This window comes from Ochlerotatus camptorhynchus, unplaced genomic scaffold (assembly GCF_037179485.1).
Source record: "Ochlerotatus camptorhynchus isolate MF236.1 unplaced genomic scaffold, CSIRO-AGI_Acam_v1.1 ptg000127l, whole genome shotgun sequence".
NCBI lineage: Eukaryota > Metazoa > Arthropoda > Insecta > Diptera > Culicidae > Ochlerotatus > Ochlerotatus camptorhynchus.
Window position 1 is genome coordinate 595,253 of NW_027040617.1, and position 20,408 is coordinate 615,660.

Consider the following 20,408-nt stretch of genomic DNA (forward strand, 5'->3'; position numbering starts at 1 on the left):
CATGTGCAGTTTTTGTGTCACATCATCGAAATTAAATCAATTAGGCAGTGTATGCACATATAAGTATACATTATAAATCGTGTGACATTTCATGAAATTTTGCAAATTCTGTATTCAAAAGCCTATCTTTGTAAACAACATTGCTTACAAGATGCTCGTTTGCATGAAATTAAATACAAGCTTTTCAGAATGAATGTTTCACATCACAATTAAAATTCGGAATATTTTGCAGTGTAGCAGCTACGTTCGCAACTGCCTAGATAACAACAATGTGAAGAGAAAGCACAAAATTACAATTCTTGTTACCAAGTGATTCTTTGTCATTGATGAAAAATTAATGAAGATTTCTTCATTTTCACAGAATATATTTTTGGATTATTCATCAAAATTGTGATTTCATCTAAAAATATCAATAAATTGTGCACTTCTTAAACGTATTATGAAGAAAGGAAAAAAAAAACATATTAAAAACAGTTCAACAGTTATTAATTGTAAAAAATTCCGTTACAAATACTGCAGCTTTTAAAATGAATCATCATCTGAACCCCTCAGCTCTTAACCATAAACTAAATTTACCTTGATAAAGAAGGAGGGAAGGATTGGTAGTTTTTTTTATTTAATCCCATTACCTTAATTAAGGCAGTGGAATTAAATGGAAATTACTACCACTTCTCGCTCCCGTTCTACAGGATTTTCCATTATAGACGCTATCATTCACCAACATTCATCAGGATTAAATTTTCAGTACAATTGTGCAGTACAGGCTGTCGGTTCCGGCTGCTTCATACCTACCATTTCCTTCCGTCATTATCGATAGCTATGTTTCTACAGTGTACAAGTGTAAAATTGACTCTTTTAGTTGAAAGAAATTCGCGTATTTTACAAAACCGAAAGCATACTTTCTTGAGTTACAATAGACATTACTTACTCTTCCGGATCTTCACCTTTCGATTTGTGGAAGTAATGGGATGCTATGACGGTTAAAACTAGAACACCGGACTATTGTACACTAACTTAACCCTATCATTGGTAATGATTAATATATATTCTCGCCTAATACAAGCATTACTCGTGCTTTGGATTAACAAATGCTCTGCGCTATAATGCTTAACAAGCTTCGCCATATTCTTATTTCACAGTAATATTTACAATTTTATTTTCAAGTAACCGATTTGAATTGATTGATTTGAATATAGTTCTGGTTTCACTAAAATAATCTTGATCTTACACCATCAGTTGCTCAAGTATTTGTTAGTACTATCTAAATTGTAATTGCTTAAGCAGGGTTAATTTTTCCATTCTTTCCACGATATTAGTCGAGCCATCACCTGAAATAGAGTTATGTTTTGATATTTTACCATGAAATACTGAACAGTTCACTTTTGTTGCTATTTTAATTCGACGCCCATCCCACCTTCGTCGATATTTTTTAACACAGATAATTCGTTCCACAGTGAAACTTGTACGGAAACGGTATTCTACCTAAGATCACAATAAACGAAGCAAAACTTGGATTGCGTTGCGTCGCTCTGATGTGTTCGCAAGATCCTATCGACACTACCTAATTCAAACTGAACGTTACGGTTTTCTTGAATCGAGCAGGTCAATACGAACGCTCGGCCGGATTGCCGTGTAAGTAGGAGTCCTTGGCTTCCGGTTGCACCGGTTCTTCGCTAATCACATTGGGATAGGCAAACGGATTGCCAGCCACGTGCGATACGGCACCGTAGCTTACGGTTTTGGTGCTGTTGATTTGTGCCGAAGGATCCATGGCGGCTGCTGGACCTAGTGCTCCAACTGCTGCTCCTCCGCCGCCAGAGGGATCGTTGAATGTCGTTTCCTTTTCGTACCCCGAGGCTACCGGATCCCAGGCTTTCTGCTCTTCGATCGTCGGTTCTGCCCACGGTTGCAGCTCTCCGGAGGCAAATATTCCGTAGAAGGTGATACCCACCATATGTACCGAGGCTGCTATCATAAACACCGTCGACCAGCAGGATTTGGGCTGGAAGTAAAGAACGGCAATCAATTAAATAAAACTCTCAGATCATCCCCCCATCAAACGGAACCCCATTAGGACAGGGAAGGCATTCTTCACATAACTCATAAATCTGTTACTTGTTGATAGACTGAGACATTCACATGGCTTCATGCCAACTGTGTGGAATTGCGATGCCATCAGTCAGTGCTTTACAGAACGAACGAATGTTTCGACAGTGAGCATTCATAAGGGCGTATACGCGATGATCGATTCTCTTCATCGATTTTCTCTTTTGTTATTAACTCGCTAGATTTAACGTTTATCGGTACGATAGCCAGTACAACCTGTTAAAACTCTGCATTGAACAAATTCTAAAAAATTGTTTCGCTTAGCTGGAGCAATGCAAAGAGAAAAACGATGAAGAGAATCGATCATCGCGTATACGCCCTTATGCATGCTCACTGTCGGTTTCTGATACCAACGATGGTACGGAGGAGGGGAAGAGAATACGAAAGGAAGGATGTTGTGCAACCCTACAAAGAACGTTTTCATTCTGTTCATCTAAAATGATGCTGGTTTCCAAGTGCGTTGCGATGGCCACAAAACACTGAACAATGGAGCATGTGGAAAGAATGTGAAACATGGTAACAATGTGGAATATCCTATCCTTGGCAACCGGGCAACTAGCTTCTTTTCCCCTATTCCGATAGGGTTAGTGAGCCATCATCAATTTAGATTTTATTAATTCTTTACCAAATTTATTTCGATGCAATATTAGAAAATACTGAAATAAATTGGCATGCGGTTCTGGATTCAACCTATCGGATAATATAAATATGTCAGAAGATTTATTTATTCCATTGATTCCAATGTATTATCAGTTAAAATCTGTGACGATATGGAATGATTTCTATCGTAGTTTCACATACTTAGTACATAACATTCCTTTGCTTTGAACGTGGTTAGCTGTAGATAAGATGTATTTGCAACCATTCCATAGCAAAACGACACAGTGTTTTTCAGAATTTCGTAAAAATCTGTTCCTTATCGCAAAATTTTAGAGGCTTTTTTTTTAAATTTTGTAATTTTTGAACCACTGGACCGATAATATCAAATGAAAGGTAATTACGGAAGGTATACTGTAGGATTGGGCGATCTTGGATCGATCTTTGGAAGAGCAATCTTTTTCAACCCGATTACCGATTTTTCGGATCGATTCTTTGTCCACGAAAAGATCGAAAAATCGATTTTTTCATTCGATCTTTTCGATCGTCAATAAAAAATATGTGTTCAATTTTTTAAGAGCATTTACATCGAAAAAAAAAACGATTTACTCCAACCCCAGACTTCGTGGTAAATTTAACAAACGTAACGTCAACATCAGCATCGCTCCCTATGTTATTAGCTGGATTACAATGACGTCACTATTTACATTCCCAATATTTACGAATACAGCAACTTCAATCATTAATGAATCATTCTGTATCTCCGTGGCAATCGAACTGAATTGACACACACATTGCCAGTGAGCAAGTGTGACATTCATTTCTTCTTTGTTTTCGTTTGCTAGTTGATTTGCGGGCATTTTATTCAAAGAAAAATTTCTGGCCGGTGATTTAATTGAATATTATAAAGGAAAGAATTCCTTGGGGTACCAACGTAAATGATGATGATGGTCCCACCTCTTACCCCTACAAAGGTTTGAGCTGGACGATTTATCTTTAAGATAATTGAATATGACATTTTAACCAGGTTGGCAAACAAAATCGAACTGGTTTCAGTTACAGATATAAATTCCCTCTAAAGTTTACAGTTGCTTCACAGCGATATAAATGTGGAAAAGCTCAGGCGTCCACCTCTTAGTTCGCCTTTTTGTCCACCTAAAATATTCATAAGTATTACAAGCAATCAAGAGTTAATGAACAATCAACAAAGCATCCTATTACACTAGTAACCCCGCAATCTGATGCTATCATAATTTTCAGCAATGTCAGGAATGCTCACGAACCCCTAACATTTGCCAGAAAACTTACTACTAACTCAAGGTATCTTTCAAATAAGCTTCAAAATTGCATTTTTTTTTTTTTTTATCAAATGTTAAATTCAGTCCTCTATATCCGTAATACGCGCGCGAGGCTCAAACCTTTGTAGACTACTTTTTTTTTTAATTAATCTACTATAAAATAAAATATTAAAAATCCATCATCACCCTCGTGGCGAACAGAAATAGTTTTTGCAGTGCTATAATAATTATTAAAAAGTCAAGCGTATCACAAAAAATCAAAAGATCGATCTACCAAAGATCGATTCTTTGGTACCGATTTAATCAGTGGATCGATTCTAAAGCCAAATATAAGATCGATTCATCAAGATCGATCTTTCTCTGAAGATCGCCCAATCCTAGTACACTGATCATGAGTATGTAAATAGTTCACTTTTTATGGAATTTGTAAATATTAATTACCCAAGTAACCACCATGCCCGTTAATAGCACTCTTATCGCCCTTTTTGCAATATAAGGTTGTTATAAGGCTTTACAACTCTATATCAGCCGTATATCAGCATTATATTTCAAAAAGGGCGATTAGCGAGCTTGTTGGTTACTTGTGTAATATTAATTTAGATTGAACACAATTGAATTCTAACCGACACAACAATCATACGTGATCACTGTAGGAAACCTCTTCTATCGATCCGTAGGAAAATCAACAACCAACTCTTATATCTAAAATTAGTTGCCAATAAATAGCAGGAGCATTCGGTAGCTAGCCTGTTTTCGTCCATCGTTGACGAAAGTAATGAAGTGTGGCACAGTGCAAGGCAATCTAATTTCATCGTACAGATCCGAAACGATCCACAGTTTGTGAACAAACCGAGATGTTCCGTCGGTCGTAGTGCGTGAGTGATTTTATGGACTGTTCCGTAAACTTGTGATACCCAATCCCACGGTGAAGTGCGTGTCAATTGAATTGAATACACGGGGTGGCATTCTAGCGGATCCGCGATTCGTACACGCAAACCAAAAAATTATTACAATGAATGTTAGTTAGAAGTTGATCTTGCAGGCAATGTAATGGTTTTTTGTCTTTTTTTTTATTTTGTGTTCTATCTACGCTTTTGACTATACCAGTAATATTTTTATTTATAACATAGTAGAACGACGCACACACTTGACTCGAATCTCTCAAGTAGAAAAATCATACGAAGTTGAGTATGAGAGGAGCGCTTCGTAAGCGAGAAAGTACAGGAATCGAAACGTTTGTGGTTTGAGTCTATTCGGCAACCTTTTTCCAATTTTTTTCGACATAATTAATTTCACTCACTAATACACTCCTCATTTTTCGGTCTCCAATTTTCTTGCATTGGACTGCAGCTAGGTATATCGCATCCTCGGTTCATGCGGTCTCCACTAACATCCCCAGATGATGAATCCCACTTACAGTCAGAAATCCTTATTGCCGGATTCCTTTTTAACGGTATCCCTTATGGCCGGGTCCTTTTTGCCGGGCTATCCGCGAATAAGGAAACAGACAGCTTATGGGATTTTCACTAATAGAGGCTGTGGTGGATGATCTCATTTGTTTAAATATATAGAGCTATACAGTTTTTCTCGAACCGATTGTTACCATTTTGGGTTACAAAATGGCATCTGGCATCGATTTACAGCCTCTACACGTCGTCGCCTTTCCGGAAATACCCATATTATAGGGTATTTGACAGTTTTTCTTGAACCGATGGCCGCTATCTTGGATTCCAAAATTGCGTCTGGCATCGATTTCCAGCTTCTACACGTCACCCCTTTTCCGAAAATACCCATATTGTAGCGTATTTGACAGTTTTTCTTGAATCGATGACCGCCATATTGGATTTCAAAATGGCGTCCAAAATCGATTTACAGCCTCTCTACACGTCATCCCTATTTCGTTTCGTGTCCTCACATTGCACAGCAACATCTTATATGGACAAGCTTTCCAGAAATAACATATTAAGGAAGTTCATGTACACAATAGCGCTGCGTAGTGAGAGAGTTCATAAATAATATGACCATCATCCGAAAGGACTTGGTCACCTGAACAACTTGCTGAAGACAGCAACGTTCTATATGGCCAGGCTCTCGAGATACAGTTTATGTAGGAAGTTCGCATGCACACTAGCGCTGCGTAGTGAGAGAGTTCTGAACTAATATGGCCACCATCCGAAAAGATTTGGTCACTTGAACAACTTTGCTGAAGACAGTAACTTTCTATATGGCCAGGATCACGAAATATTCTATGTTGGACCTATGATCAAAATATTATAGTGCCCGTCATAAGCAACATAAAAGTGAAGCACCTCTAGCGGCGTAGTTCCCAATTAAACCTGAATCCAATGACACTGGCTTGTTGGTCTATCCCAGTATAACAACTTTGGTTTTGAAAATCGCTTATGCAGGGTGAAGGGCTTTCTGCTGTCTAAACGGGAACGAAATCATCCTCTTCTAAGCTCTACGATGTAACCTTCCTTCGCTTCGGTCCACAACTCAATTATCTTCCATTATCGTCTGCCAAAAATCGACCTTCCGAAGTTTAGTGGGGAAGAATCACGCTGGATATCGTTCCGAGATAATTTCCTCTCCATAATCCACAGCAACGATGAAATTCCGACTGTAAACAAGCTTCAATACCTGATGCAGTCGTTAGAAGGAGATGCCAAAAAGCCGTTTGAGAGTATTGATATTCAAGTGGACAACTATGCGTGATTGCCTTAATGAAAAGCTATTACGATATACGATTCCTCAATGACTCCTTGGAGGATTGGACCGTTGATGAAGTGTGATTCGGCACAGGAGCTGAATACTCTAGTCGACGACTTTCAGCGGCACGTCAAGGCTTTGGGCAAACTCTGTGAGCCTATAAAGCACTGGGACACTCCACTCACCTTCATCCTCTGTAACAAGCTCGATGCATCCACGCTGCGTTCCTGGGAGCATGCAACTCGTCAGTTTCCAGTGATCTACAGCATCGTTCCCAAGGGGCTACCATAAAGGTGGCCGGCGCAATTCCGAAGAAATCAGCTTCCGTCAAGTCCATTGGCTGCAACGCATGAATCCAATTCAAACGCTTTACAATGCCATGCCTGCTCACAGAAGCACCAACTCTATCAATGTCCAACGTTCGCCAACCTTAGCGATGCTTTTGTTGGAACTGCTTTCGCCCAAATCATCAAGCAAAGATCTGCAAATCTAAGTTCTCGTGCAGCACGTGTCAGGTTAGGCACTACACGGTGCTGCATGACCAAGCTGCTCCTCCAAAGATCACACCGAATCCTGCAACCAAACCGACTTCTGCCAACTCGTCGAATTCTGAGGAACTTGGGAACCACTGCATCGTCAAATCCACCTGAAGTGAACCTCTTTGTTCAATCACGCTATAGTACGGTCCTAGTGGAAATGGTTGTTCTGACCATCGTCGACAATAACGGAAAAGAAATTCGTATTAGAGCCCTACTCGATTCAGCAGCGATGAAGAAACTGGCAAACGCACTGGCCACCCGTCAAGCTTCCTTGGAAATTTCCGTTGCTGGAATTGGAGAATCCAATTGCCACGATCAAGTCACGAACAAGCTCCTATTCTACCACACTCGAATTTCTAATAATGAAGAAGCCAACCGCTAATCTACCAACAATCTCTATCAATACTGCTACATGGAACATGCCAAATGTTCTGCTAGCCGATCCGCATTTCAACATTCCGGGCATGATCGACATCATTATCGGTGGAGACTGCTATCATGAAATCCACACCGGTCCGTTTGTCAATCTGCTTCTGGGAAAACATCTATCGTACCACCAGTCTGGACCTATCAACCGTCGACCGATCTCTCGATTCAGCAATTCAACGTTTATGGGAGCTACAAACCGTCGATCATGGCCCGACGTATTCCACTGAGGAAACCCGAGCAGGAACCGATTACTAACCGATAACATATGAATATCTTAATGTGGTATGATACCTTATTTTGGTATGCTTGTGGTATAAAACTTTGTTTTGAAATTATTCAGTAATCGAAATATTTTGTAAAATATCAAATGAATACCAGAGTAACAAAATGTGATCTTTTAGTTTTTAGACAATAACACCTAAAAGAGTTATTGAATTGGTATTAGAAGACCTTCAAAATAACAAACTATGGTATTCTGGCATCAAAAAAAGCGTCTGTTATTCGTCAGTTATTATAATAACTACATTAATTACTAGTTCGTTATTCGTAGAACATTTTTGAGGTATTGTTTTTGGTATTTTACCTCTTATGTCAGCCTCGTCAATACCATGTTTAGGTTGCCAGTTATGCTATTTTCATACCTGAATTTGGTATCCATAAGGTATTTTCTCCTGCTCGGGAAGGAATGCGAAGATATTCATGCCACTAATACCACCCGAACTCACTCAGGAAGGTACGTCGTTCGCCTTCTTCGGTCCGAAGATCCGCAATTTAAAGCAATTGCCACCCGCTGATTCTACAGCCTCGAACGACGCTTCAAAAGAGATCCCGCCTTAAATCAAACGTACCACGCGTTCATCGAAGAATACCTCCACCTTGGTCACATGCATAAACTCAATGTAGTTGACGGCGAAATTCTGCACTGCTACTTGCCACACCAACCGGTATTTAAGGAGAGCAGCTCCACCACTAAAGCACGTGTGGTGTCCGACGTGTCCTGCAAGACCTCCTCAGGAATATTGCTTAACGGCACACGTCTCGTTGGTCCAGCCGTGAAACAAAATCTCGTCACTATCACCATTCGATTCCGCTTCCACGTGATTGCCTTCATTCCTGATGTGGACACTTCCTACGAATCGTGTTTTGCAGAAATCCGACTGATCCTCTCGACACGTACGAACTGCTTACGTACGGCACCGCTTCTGCTCCGTTTCTGGCAACATGGACACTTCAACAATTAGCGAAGGACGAAGGCGACAAGTATCCAGAAGCTGTTGAAGCCGTAGTTGAAGATTTTTACGTGGATGATCTTCTCTCGGGTGCGGACAATCTCGAATCCGCAATCGAAAAACGGCGCCAAATTATTAGAAAATGGATGTCAAACGTACCGGAAACTTTGTAAGACGTCTCACCTGAGGATCTAGCAATTCGACCTTTTCGCAATCTGCAAGGCGGTCAAGCGGTGTCAACGTTGGGATTAATCTGGGACACAAAAACAGACATGCTTTGTTTCAGATGCCAATCGCAACACCGATTCTTACCAAGCGCAAGGTGATATCCTATATTGCTCTTCAATCCTCTGTGACTTGTTGGTTCTGTTATCGTGACCACAAAAATATTTATGCAGCAACTGTGGAAGCTGACGATGATCATCCATACTACTGCGATAGACCTCTTCCATCGAAGATGCAGGACGAATGGAAACATATCATGCAACGCTTGACGTGCTATCTGAGCTACGAATTTCCCACTTCGTTTCTTTCGCCGCTGCTCCTCGGATGCAATTACATTTGATTTCTGACGCGTCAGAGCCAGCCTACGGGACATGCTGTTACGTCTGATTCGAGAGCGACATCGTACAACTTCTAACGTCTAATCAAAGGTGGACCCACTCGCTACCAAACACTCCATCGTTCGACTTGAACTCTGCGCCACAGTTCTGTCGAGCAGACTCTTCCAAAAAGTAGAACACTCGATAAAATTCACCGCTGAAGTCTTCTTCTGGTCAGACTCCACTACTGTGGAAAACTTTCGTCGCGAACCGAATATCAACGATTCAATTGAAGACAGAGATACGTTGCCGGTATTGAAAATCCAGCTGATGAACTATCTCGTGGCTTGACACCTACCGAACTTCAAAACCAGTCACGATGGTGGAACGGACCGCTATGGTTGTCACAGCCTTCGAACCACTGGCCACTGTTCCGGAAGAAAAATCTTCATCAACCGTTGAAGAAGCACGGAAGATCACCCTAGTATCACTAGCTCTCGATGAAAACCAGTTTGTCGATCAGTTGTTCTCCCGCTATTCTTCGTACACCACACTGCACCGAGTAGCTGCCTACTGCATCAAGTACATTCATTCAATTCATGCTGTAGTGTGGAAGTTCGCTAAATAATCATCACTATATCTAACAACAGCTGATCTAACAGCCTCCGATCGTACCTATTAGCTCAACAACAGCTATATTCGGAAGAATTTGCAGATCTCAGCAGCTCAGCAATTGTGAAGACTCCTCCGATGCGGATAGCGGATTTATTCGTGTCGGTGTTCGACTTGCCAACGCTGATGTTCAAGAAGCAAGCAAACATCCTATCATTCTGTCGGCCAGGCACCCGTTGGCCCGTTTGCTTTCTGAACACTACCATAAGACTCTCCTCCATGCTGAACCCCAGCTGACTGGGTTATTGAAGCGAGAGATCTTTTTAGCTACACCTATCACCGATGCTTCAAATGTTTCCGCGCCAAGCCGTCGTGTTGTACCAGCTCGTCCATTCTTTATTAGTGGGGTAGATTAATGTGGTCCAATATTTCTCAAGTTCCCAGTGCGTAGCACTGATCAAAGCATATCTTGCGGTCTTCGTGTGTTTCACCACAAGAGCCGTTCATATCAAACTAGTATCAGTCCTCTAAACGCCAGCATTTCTTACCGCTCTCCGTCGCTTTGTCGCTCGTCGTGGTCGCATCCAGGAACTTCATTCTGACAATGAAACGGCCTATAAGGGAGCAGTGATTTCACTCGTCCGCATCTATGACATGCTGGAACCCAATGACACTGATCCAGACACCATATTCCACTGGTGTGTGGATCAAGAAATCCAGTGGAAGTTTATTCTATCAAGTGCTCCACATTTCGGAGGACTGTGGGAGGCGGCCGTGAAATCGTGTACGCATCATCTTCTGCAAAAAATCGGTCAGACGTCACTATGCCCTGAGCACATCCCAAGTAACATTGCTAGTTTTATCGTGGTTTTAAAGTCTAAATCATGGTCTACAGAACAATCGTAAAACCATAATTGTTACTTGGGATGACAACTTTGCTTGCACAAATCGAAATGTGGTTAATTTCTCGTCTTTTGACTCCGATTCCGATCGATTCTGCCGACTTCGAAGTTCTAACATCAGGCCATTTCCTTGTTGGCTCGAATCTCCAAGCTGTTCTGGAGTCGAAAAATTATCTAGACCAATGGCAACGCACTCAATAGCTGCATCAGCGCTACTGGAACCGATGGTATCCGGAATATCTCGCCCAATTGCAATCGTGAGCCAAGAAGAGTTGCAGTTCTCCGGTTAAAATGCAAGTAGGATAGATCGTGATTGTGAAGGAGGAAAATCTCCCACCAGCGCAATGGCCTTTGGGTCGTATAACAAAGCTCCATCCAGGAAAAGACGGAATCGTCCGTGTAGTCAGCATGAAAACTGCTGGAAAATCGGACCGGACAATCCCATTTTCTTCGGTTCAATTATTGGGCACTCTCAAGAGTCTCGGCCCGTCTGCTGCTGGACAGGGGTTGAACTGGTGTCTGCGACAGGTTGGAAGGCCGCAGAATATCAGTGTCCCTAGAAAATAGTGTAATTTAATTTTTTTTTTGGTAGTCCTTCGAAAATGTCGAACAGCAGAATTACAACCAGCAAGTGTAACCCAAGAACCAAAAGCGGTGCGATGCTTGTTTTCATTGCTATGAAGACGACTGAATTAAGTGGCTTAGAAGCAGAGGGGTGATAGTCAATTATCTTCATCGATTACGTCTTTTTAAGACCATGGCTTCACATAGTTATTGCGCACTATTTCTGCTATGCTCTTCTATCATCCAGAACAACAAACGTAGTAATGGATGTGTTTGCCGTCGAGCAGTCTTCAAGGTGCAGCATAGCACTGATGTGCAAGCAGGCTTTTGCACTTATCTGTCTATGTTCACGCATGCACTCAGGAAAATGATCTTGCACCCCAGCATGAATGCAATGTTTACGTTCGAACATCGCTTGCTTCAGCTTTTGAAATACTACGTTCGAACTTAACCGCAGCAACTCGCCGTTAGTTTTTGGACTCAGCTTTGCTTTCCGTTGTTATTGGGTGACTGGAAAACGCGATACATTTTCAGCGTAGTGGAAAACTAATTTTCATCCGAATATCTATTATTGGAAGGAAGTTATTGCCCCGGAAGCGGTTGTTATTGTGAAGCTATCATGTGCTATCCGTAAGTAAATTTGCTGCCGTAAGTAAATTTCAACAAATCCTATAAATAATTCTCCGACTGGTTATTTGATGTTGTGTTTCACAATGATGTGAATTTGATTATTTGGTTCAAAAAATAATTTAATTAATAATTTTCTACTTAACCTTGAAAAAAGTGGACGAACTTTGCCGTTTAGTACAAAGGACGTTTTAAATATGTCGTGTACAATATTTTCAAATTGCTAACCGCCTTCTTAACCCAGCAGGCCTGGGTTCAATCCCAGTCGGCGCCGCCGGGATGTTCTGTGGCATAACATCTCTGATCACGCCTTCCTTCGGATGGGAAGTAAAGCCGTTGGTCCCCGGTTCATGAGTTGATGGGTCGATAGGTAGGGTCCAGGTGTGGGAGCTGCCTTCCAAGCACGTCGGTAGCATTGGTGCTCAGCACGGAAAACCAAAGAAAAAAAAAAAAATAACCGCCCTCTTAGGTCACGCATCTTTCCATACTTATCATGTAAGGCCCCTCCCCACTTTTTGTTCCCTCTGCATATCGTTTTACTCCATAACTATTGAGAAATGATGAAGCATTCGGTTTTGATACGGTCATTCTTGTTTTCATATCAAGGAACCGATTTTAATTGAAATGTTCCTTCGAAGAGTTACAGCACCCTCTAAAGGCACGCCCGTTTGTCAGACAACATCGGATTCCTTACATCATTGACAAACATACAAAGCAGTACCATTGTATGTACTCCTTTAATCGAGTAGCTCAAAAGGTACAATTTAAGATACTAGCTTAAAGAAGTACAACGGTAGTACAACAGTCTGTACAAGTTATTAGTAACAAAATCAAGAAATGACACCGATATTGACATCAGTACCCTAGTTTCAACCACTTCACCAACTTCACTGATGTGCATTACATAAGCATTCTCTCATACACACACTTCAACAACGTTTATGTCCGCACATCGTTTGCTTCAACGTTTAAAAAACATCGTTCGTATTCAAGGCGTTGGCGTTGGAAAGAATGAATGATATTAACAAGAATTATAAAATGGAACAATTCACACGCTCGAACCATGAACTTTGAAGTCAATCAGACTAGCTTGTTCACCTCTCGTCTGTTATTACTCTCAAAGATGTGTAGGCTAAAGGTGTATAAGAAGCGTTCATAGATTTCGTCTGCCCTTCCTGTTGCAACATAGCAAGCCTCAATGTTCACACTTGCGTGCAGGTACGAAGTATCACGTTCGATGTGCAGAGTACACTTGAGTTCGAAAGGTAACACGCGCGTTCAATGAACGTGCACTGAAGAAATTGAAACTCTAGCTCAACGCCATCTATGTTTCGTGAAGACTGCCGTCGAGTTATTACCGAAACAGAAAGTCGATGAAGAGAATCGATCAGAATAACTTGCATCCCTAACGGCGCCGGTGGTGTAGTGGTAAGCGTGATTACCTCTCACCCCAGCAGGCCTGGGTACAATCCCAGTCGGCGCCGCCGGGATGCTCTGAGGCATAACATCTCTGATCACGCCTTCCTTCGGATGGGAAGTAAAGCCGTTGGTCCCCGGTTCATGAGTTGATGGGTCGATAGGTAGTGTCCAGGTGTGAGAGCTGCCTTCCTGGCACGTCGGTAGCATTGGTGCTCAGCACGGAAAACAAGATCGACGGAAAAAAACAAACCAAAAGAAAAAAAAAAAAAACTTGCATCCCTGCTTCCAAGTTTGGTTACAAGATTGCAACTGTGGAGAGCATGTTGTGTATTCGTTGGGGGCGTGTGGTTCTGAATATGGAGATGAGTTTGCAAAATGCTACGCAATTGCATCCTCCCTATCAGTGCCGCAAAAATTCGACAATACACGGCGATACTCAAAATTTTGCTTTAGTCACTCATTTGAGCTAACAGTCATCCTCAAGGCAAACCATGTCAATTTTTAGTGTCTCTGCTGTCAGTGACGAACATAAGCAGATTTATTTACTAATTAAATTTGAAATGAAATTAAATGACTTGAGCAAAACAATTACTTGGAGCCGTTAAAATGAACAAGCATTTATGTCCTGAGCTGCTGGGCTAACAATAATGAGACTCAGAATGCACGAAATTACTCTTTTTGTTACCTGGTGAATCTTTGTAATTAATCAAAACATGAGAGTCTATCAGTGACTATGTGAATACAAACTTTGTCAATATCGCGCGAAAGTCTACCAATGACAATCACGAATCTCAGCACTGCCTTCTATTTGCACACGCCCGAAGATTGGAGGCGAATGACACTTTGACTTGTTTGGTCTATTAACGACTCTCTGATGACAGTGTTGGGGAAGCATCATATGCATGTACGTAATTGGTGGATTTGATAGTTTTTTCGACGATTTTGTACAATGCTTGACATTTACCACTTTTCAATCGTTTCTTGTTGAATATCAACAGTCGAAAGCTATCAATATGTAGAAATATTTCTGATTGATTGATGATAAAATTATTGAAATTGAGCAGCTGAGTTATTAACGTTCAAACTCTTTCATAATTTCGTTACACGTTTCATTTTATGTTCTTACAAAGTGTACCTCCATATAGAAATCAAAGACGTATTCCTACGTCAAAACCTGTTACAAATCTATTATATACTTATCCTGGATTTCGTCAGCATCTAATACATAATGACTTGGCCAATTTTCCCGTCGGCTTGATTTAACATGCTTTGCAGATCTCAAGTTGTCTTTCATCTCACTGGATGCGAGTCGGTCATCGTAAATTGAGTTGCAACTTCAGATTTCTCGAATGGAGTCAAACAACTGCCACACCCAACTAAAGCAAACCCTGTTTACATGTGAAAATATTTCACTCTTGTTTGAGAAAGCAAAATATATGCACATCTAACTCTCACAAAAGTACCAAATCGCTGAAAGGCTCAGCAGCGTAGGGTTTCCATTCCGTTCAACCCCGGAACCACCGCCGGCTGTTTTGCGTTATTGTCGCACCGATTCTATGAAGTGGGAAGACCTGGCAGTTGATGGGTGGAGGGTTGGCGCTGCTTCCGACGATCGCTTTTATTGCAAAGTCTGTGATTTTCCATTTATGAGGCGTTTAGATCGGGAAAGGGGAGAGACTGGGAGCGGTAGACGTCGCTACTGTTCGCATTTTCAAGCTCTCGTGATTTATTGTTGAAAATCATCAAGCGTAAAACATCATAACAAATTTAATTTATCTGAAATGGGATGCATCGGGACGGGGAAATAAAGAGCTTGACGGTAGAAAACGGGAGCACAAAAGACGGAGTTTTGTCCGATTCTTCTTAGTAGGGTGGATAGAATAAGGGAGTTGCGTTTCCAAGCAATGTAATTTGACGTTTATGAGTTTCATCTGACTTGAGTGGAATTGAGTTAATTTCGCATCAAGGTAGACTTCACTTACCTGTCCCCTCGTTAAATGATCGATCGCTATAGGACATATAAGACCGGCGATGGTGCCGATGCCGTTGGATATTCCCATCAGTATACTGGCGTAGCGAGGTGCAATATCCAGATGGTTCACGTTGTAGCCGGAGATGGCGAACCCACTGAAGGCTACACCTAACGTTAGTGCCGTCACGGCTGCCATCTGCGAAAAATTGACCCTCATTATTTGGAATGATTTTTGTCTATGCGGATCAAGCAACTCACCGGACTAGTCGAATGTGCCACTACCAGGAAGAAGAATCCTTCCAACCCAAAGCCTCCACAGTTGAACAATTTCCTCACGTTGGTTGTCGTCATAATTCCCGATTTCCGCAGGTAATCGGCAAGCATTCCTCCAAACGGTACAATAATTGTCATCAGTAGATGTGGCAGTGCTCCTAAAATACCAGTCTGAAATTTGCAAATCATCATTGAGACCTAACTCAAGGGACGATGACCACGGTTTGAGTTCTTACCTCTTCAATTTTGAATTGAAACGAATGCTTAAGATATGCACTTTGGTACAGTACCAGTAGGTAAAAGTTCCACGAGCGGCAAAAGTTGGCCACAATGATGGCGTAGACCGGCATCGATGTGGCCATCGCTCGCCAGGGAGTGGTGGAAATCTTCGGCATCGGCAGTGACACCGATTCTCCTAGCGATTTTTCGATGTATTTCAGTTCCTTTATGGAGATGTTTGGATGTTGCCGCGGTTTCTCGAACGACAACCACAGCCAAAAGCAGTACCACGACAAACCGCACAGCCCGTAGAAGAAGAACGGAGCATGCCAACTGATCCACCCAGCCAGGATACCGGACATTGGCATACCTATCACCACACCTGCGTACGAACCGCTGAAGGCCATCGTTGCCAGTCGGGACCGCTCCAGTGGGGGAGCCCAGAAGCGCCAGATACCGTGACAGGCAGGATACGTCACACCCTATGGATATAATCGATGGTTTACAACTCTTTATGTACTACCCCACTCGCATCTACTTACCTCCACCAGACCCTGCAGTACACGGACCATGATTAGGGCAATCGGATCGAGTGCCATTGCACCTGGTACCAGCAGGTTCAGGAAAGACGAGCAGGCGATTGCCGTTCCGAAGATTCGATTCGCAGGGTACATGGATGCTAGGAAACCACCGGGCACCTGTGTGACCAGGTAGCCCCAGAAGAAGGATGAGTCGATTGCACTCTCCATGGCAACGGTCCAGTTGTATTTGACGGTCTGAAAAAGAAGAAAACATTGGAGGTTGGTATTGTTTTCAAATGAGTGGATGCATTCGGAACCATTGCTATGAGAGGCTCTCGCTGTGTTAATCTGCAGGAGATCTTAAAATGTTTGTGTAGCAAATAGAAGAATTAATATTTGATGATTGTTATGAATAGTCTGAATATTTTTTAGGCATTTTCTTCGGGGGCTTGTCAATCAAAACCGTTCACAATTTCCAGCGTTGCTGAAGCTCTAGCAATACCAGAACCTCCCGAGAATCCAAGATGCATTGCGAGATAAAAGCTTCAGAAGCTCGTGGTGCTCGAGTGAAACACCTCAGTATTTGGGAAAAATTCTAACGTTCTCAATGTTCCTGGAGTTCCAAAAAGAATGTCAGAGTGCTAAGTTGCGAGACTTCTTCCACTTGAATATGTGGAATTTTCTCAGATTATCAGAGCTACCAAGAGTTTTAATATTTTATAAATTTAAATTATACAATATTGTATAAAAACCAAAAATTCACGAAGTTTTGATAGTTTTTAGTTTTTCCCAAGTTTTACGGTTATGATGTGATGGAAGTTTTGAGAATTCTCTGCGTAATTGTAATTTGTAAGAGTTCCAAACAGCTTTAAAGATAGCTGCAGCTCCAGACATTCGAAGGGTTGCCGAAGAATTCTGAAGCTCTCAGATTAGTGGAATGTATTGAATTTCAAAAGATTAGCTTGTGGTCAAGAAGTCTCTAATCATCAAATTTTTTTGAAGTTAAAGGGTTTCTGCAGTTTCAGAAGGATATACTTGGATGTTAGGCAAATACTGGTTTCTCAGGGGTATCCAAAGCATAGGGGAGAGCAGGGGCGTAGTGAGGGGGTGGCGAAAGTGGCCCTGGCCAGGGGTGCTCAAATCAGCAATTGACCTTCAGAAATTTACACTGCTGTACTTGCACTGCTCATATTTTAAATCTTTTCAGATATTACGCAGCCAGTATACAGTGATTACTTTCTTTGGAACTGTACAAGAGATGTTCAAATATTCAATTCAGTCTTGTAAGCAGTCACTGTAGTCGACACATTTTCTGTGATAATTGACAGCCTTTGCTTCCGACACTTGCAAAACAAGCTATCAAATTACAGTACTAAACTAAAATGTCATATGAGAGGCTCTGTCATACGACACTGTCACCGAAGACCGTCACTAATGTATGTATTTTAGTTTTTCTCATAATAAGAACTGCTGATGTTGTGCTTGTGTGAATTCTGAAAATAGTAAGCAACGATGTCCTAGTTATAACATTTCTGATCAGAAATGGTTTAATTTACACCAAATTAAGGAATTAGAACGAAATCACACATGTCATATGATAGTTATTTTAAAAATTTTCTTCCTACTCCAATGTTGTTGTTTGTGTTGTGTAAGAGAGACGACGGTAGCGCATGAGAGTACGAATACAAACAGACTGTCGCGCATGACAACGAAGCGAGTGTAGTAAAAAACGTAGACCGTTTCAACCTCTGATTCAAATAGTTCAACTACGCGTTGGAGTATTTTTCATTCCTATTTGGAAGTAACGTTAAAAGAACATTTCGATACAAGATGGCCGTAAAACGACAAGTAGTTCCAGCTCTAAAAAGATAAATCTCTTTCTTCTTACATATGTAATAGATAAACTTCTTACCTATTTAATAGGTAAACGAATCATTGCAATCATGAACAATCACCATAGATATGACAATTATATTTATCAGAGGCTACATGACATCTTTGAGAAGATGAAAAAAATGGAGATGATCGTGCTATCCAGTACGCAAATGAAAAATCTATTGAGCGTCTGCGTAAACAAGAACTCAAATAAAAATAAAAATGATCGAGCCCCCCATATTTGACAACATTTGATAACATTTTATGCGTAGAGCAGTAATCTTTTACGATTACGAACGGACTGACAGTTATTCCCCTGCATCAATTGAAGAAGGTCTTGATATAATTCGGGTTTAAGTATTATTCTGATATTGATATAGTGGAGCATTTTTTTTTCCTTGATTTGTTTTCCGTCGATCTTGTTTTCCGTGCTGAGCACCAATGCTACCGACGCCAAGGAGGCAGCTCCCACACCTGGACCCTACCTTTCGACCCATCAACTCATGAACCGGGACCAACGTCTTTACTTTCCTTTCGAAGGAAGGCGTGATCAGAGATCTTATGCCTCAGAACATCCCGGCGACGCCGACTGGGATTGAACCCAGGCCTTCTGGGGTGAGAGGTTAACACACTTACCACTACACCACCGGCGCCACTATAGTGGAGGATGTATCATAGATAGAAGTATTTCAAATACAGATGAAAGAACTATTACCTGACCTGAGCTCTTCGACTCCTTTGGACATTTTGTATGCTTGAAAATAGTCTTGCAAAAAGTTATCCTATCATCGAAACGGCTCTAAGATTTTTGTGTTGTCGCTTCTTGTTACAGTGACATCGTTTGAAAGCAGCTACAGCTATTTCAAAACCATAACAAGTTATATACGTTGCCAAATGAGCCACTACGTTCCGGCGTGAACCGCTTCAGAATTTGATTTGAATGACATTTTGAACCAGTTCTGTAGTTAAAGGCAAAATTTTGAATTTATTTTAAGTGATGGATAATTTGTATAGGCTTTTCAGTCTTCAAGAAAAAAAACTTTGATTAAATTTTAACCAGGGGCTGGGATCATCATAAGGGCTCGATATTAATCAGTTTGTGTGGTTTGTGTGATTGGCCTACTGATGGACAAGCTTGCAAATACTCATTTCAGCTAAAATTATGTTTTTCGAAATAATAAAACCAAAAAAATGGTATGATGACATGGTTCACTTGTAAGTTACAAGAAGAGGCTACAAAGTATGCGTTTGTAACATAAAACCTGTAAATTTTGCTTTCTATGAGTCACAATCAGCGATTTGCTGATCGCTGAGTGAGTGAGTGAGTGAGTGAGTGAGTGAGTGAGTGAGTGAGTGAGTGAGTGAGTGAGTGAGTGAGTGAGTGAGTGAGTGAGTGAGTGAGTGAGTGAGTGAGTGAGTGAGTGAGTGAGTGAGTGAGTGAGTGAGTGAGTGTGTGAAAAATCGCTGAAGTGAAATAAACAGGTTTAATATGTTAAACACATTCTTTGCAACCTCTTCTTGTATCTTACCAATTCAAAATATGATCATAGTATCTAATTATTTCATAATAAAAAAAAAACATTGTTTTAGCTGACATGAGTATTTGCAACCTAGCTGATGGATGTCTGTTTAGAGAGGGGTGTCATGATCCCAACCACTGGATCGAAACGTTGGCGATGATAATACTGTAATCAGCGCTTTTTCTTGAAGACTGAAAAGCCGAAGCAAAATTATCCGTCATAGGATGTTCTTACTTAGTGCCCCGAATAAGAATGCGAATAAGAATGAATAATCGTTTCTTAACTGATAAAAACAAAAAGTATTGCTGGATGTATTTATTTAACTCAACATATTATAAACTTGTATGTGTAATAATATAAATTTATTGATTTATTGATTCAAATATTTTAAATGTGAAATACAGGCAATGCCAATTGAGGAGGGGCGTAATTTTCTTGGTTTTCCAGGGACACTG

At 41.1% G+C, this 20,408-nt stretch overlaps 1 protein-coding gene across 1 annotated transcript in view; it reads right to left on the minus strand.

Annotated features, from left to right (window-relative positions):
* Positions 1 to 674: 674 nt before the first annotated feature.
* The window catches only part of LOC135700059 (vesicular glutamate transporter 1-like), a 36,680-nt gene continuing 16,946 nt past the window's right edge, over positions 675 to 20,408 (minus strand). The window contains exons 3-7 of the mRNA XM_065220449.1: positions 16,580 to 16,813; positions 16,055 to 16,519; positions 15,804 to 15,989; positions 15,556 to 15,741; positions 675 to 2,002 (exon numbers count right to left, since the gene is read on the minus strand). Of these exons, the coding sequence (XP_065076521.1) occupies positions 1,604 to 2,002; positions 15,556 to 15,741; positions 15,804 to 15,989; positions 16,055 to 16,519; positions 16,580 to 16,813 (1,470 nt within the window). The 3' untranslated portion in view covers positions 675 to 1,603. The remainder of the gene's footprint in view (positions 2,003 to 15,555; positions 15,742 to 15,803; positions 15,990 to 16,054; positions 16,520 to 16,579; positions 16,814 to 20,408) is intronic.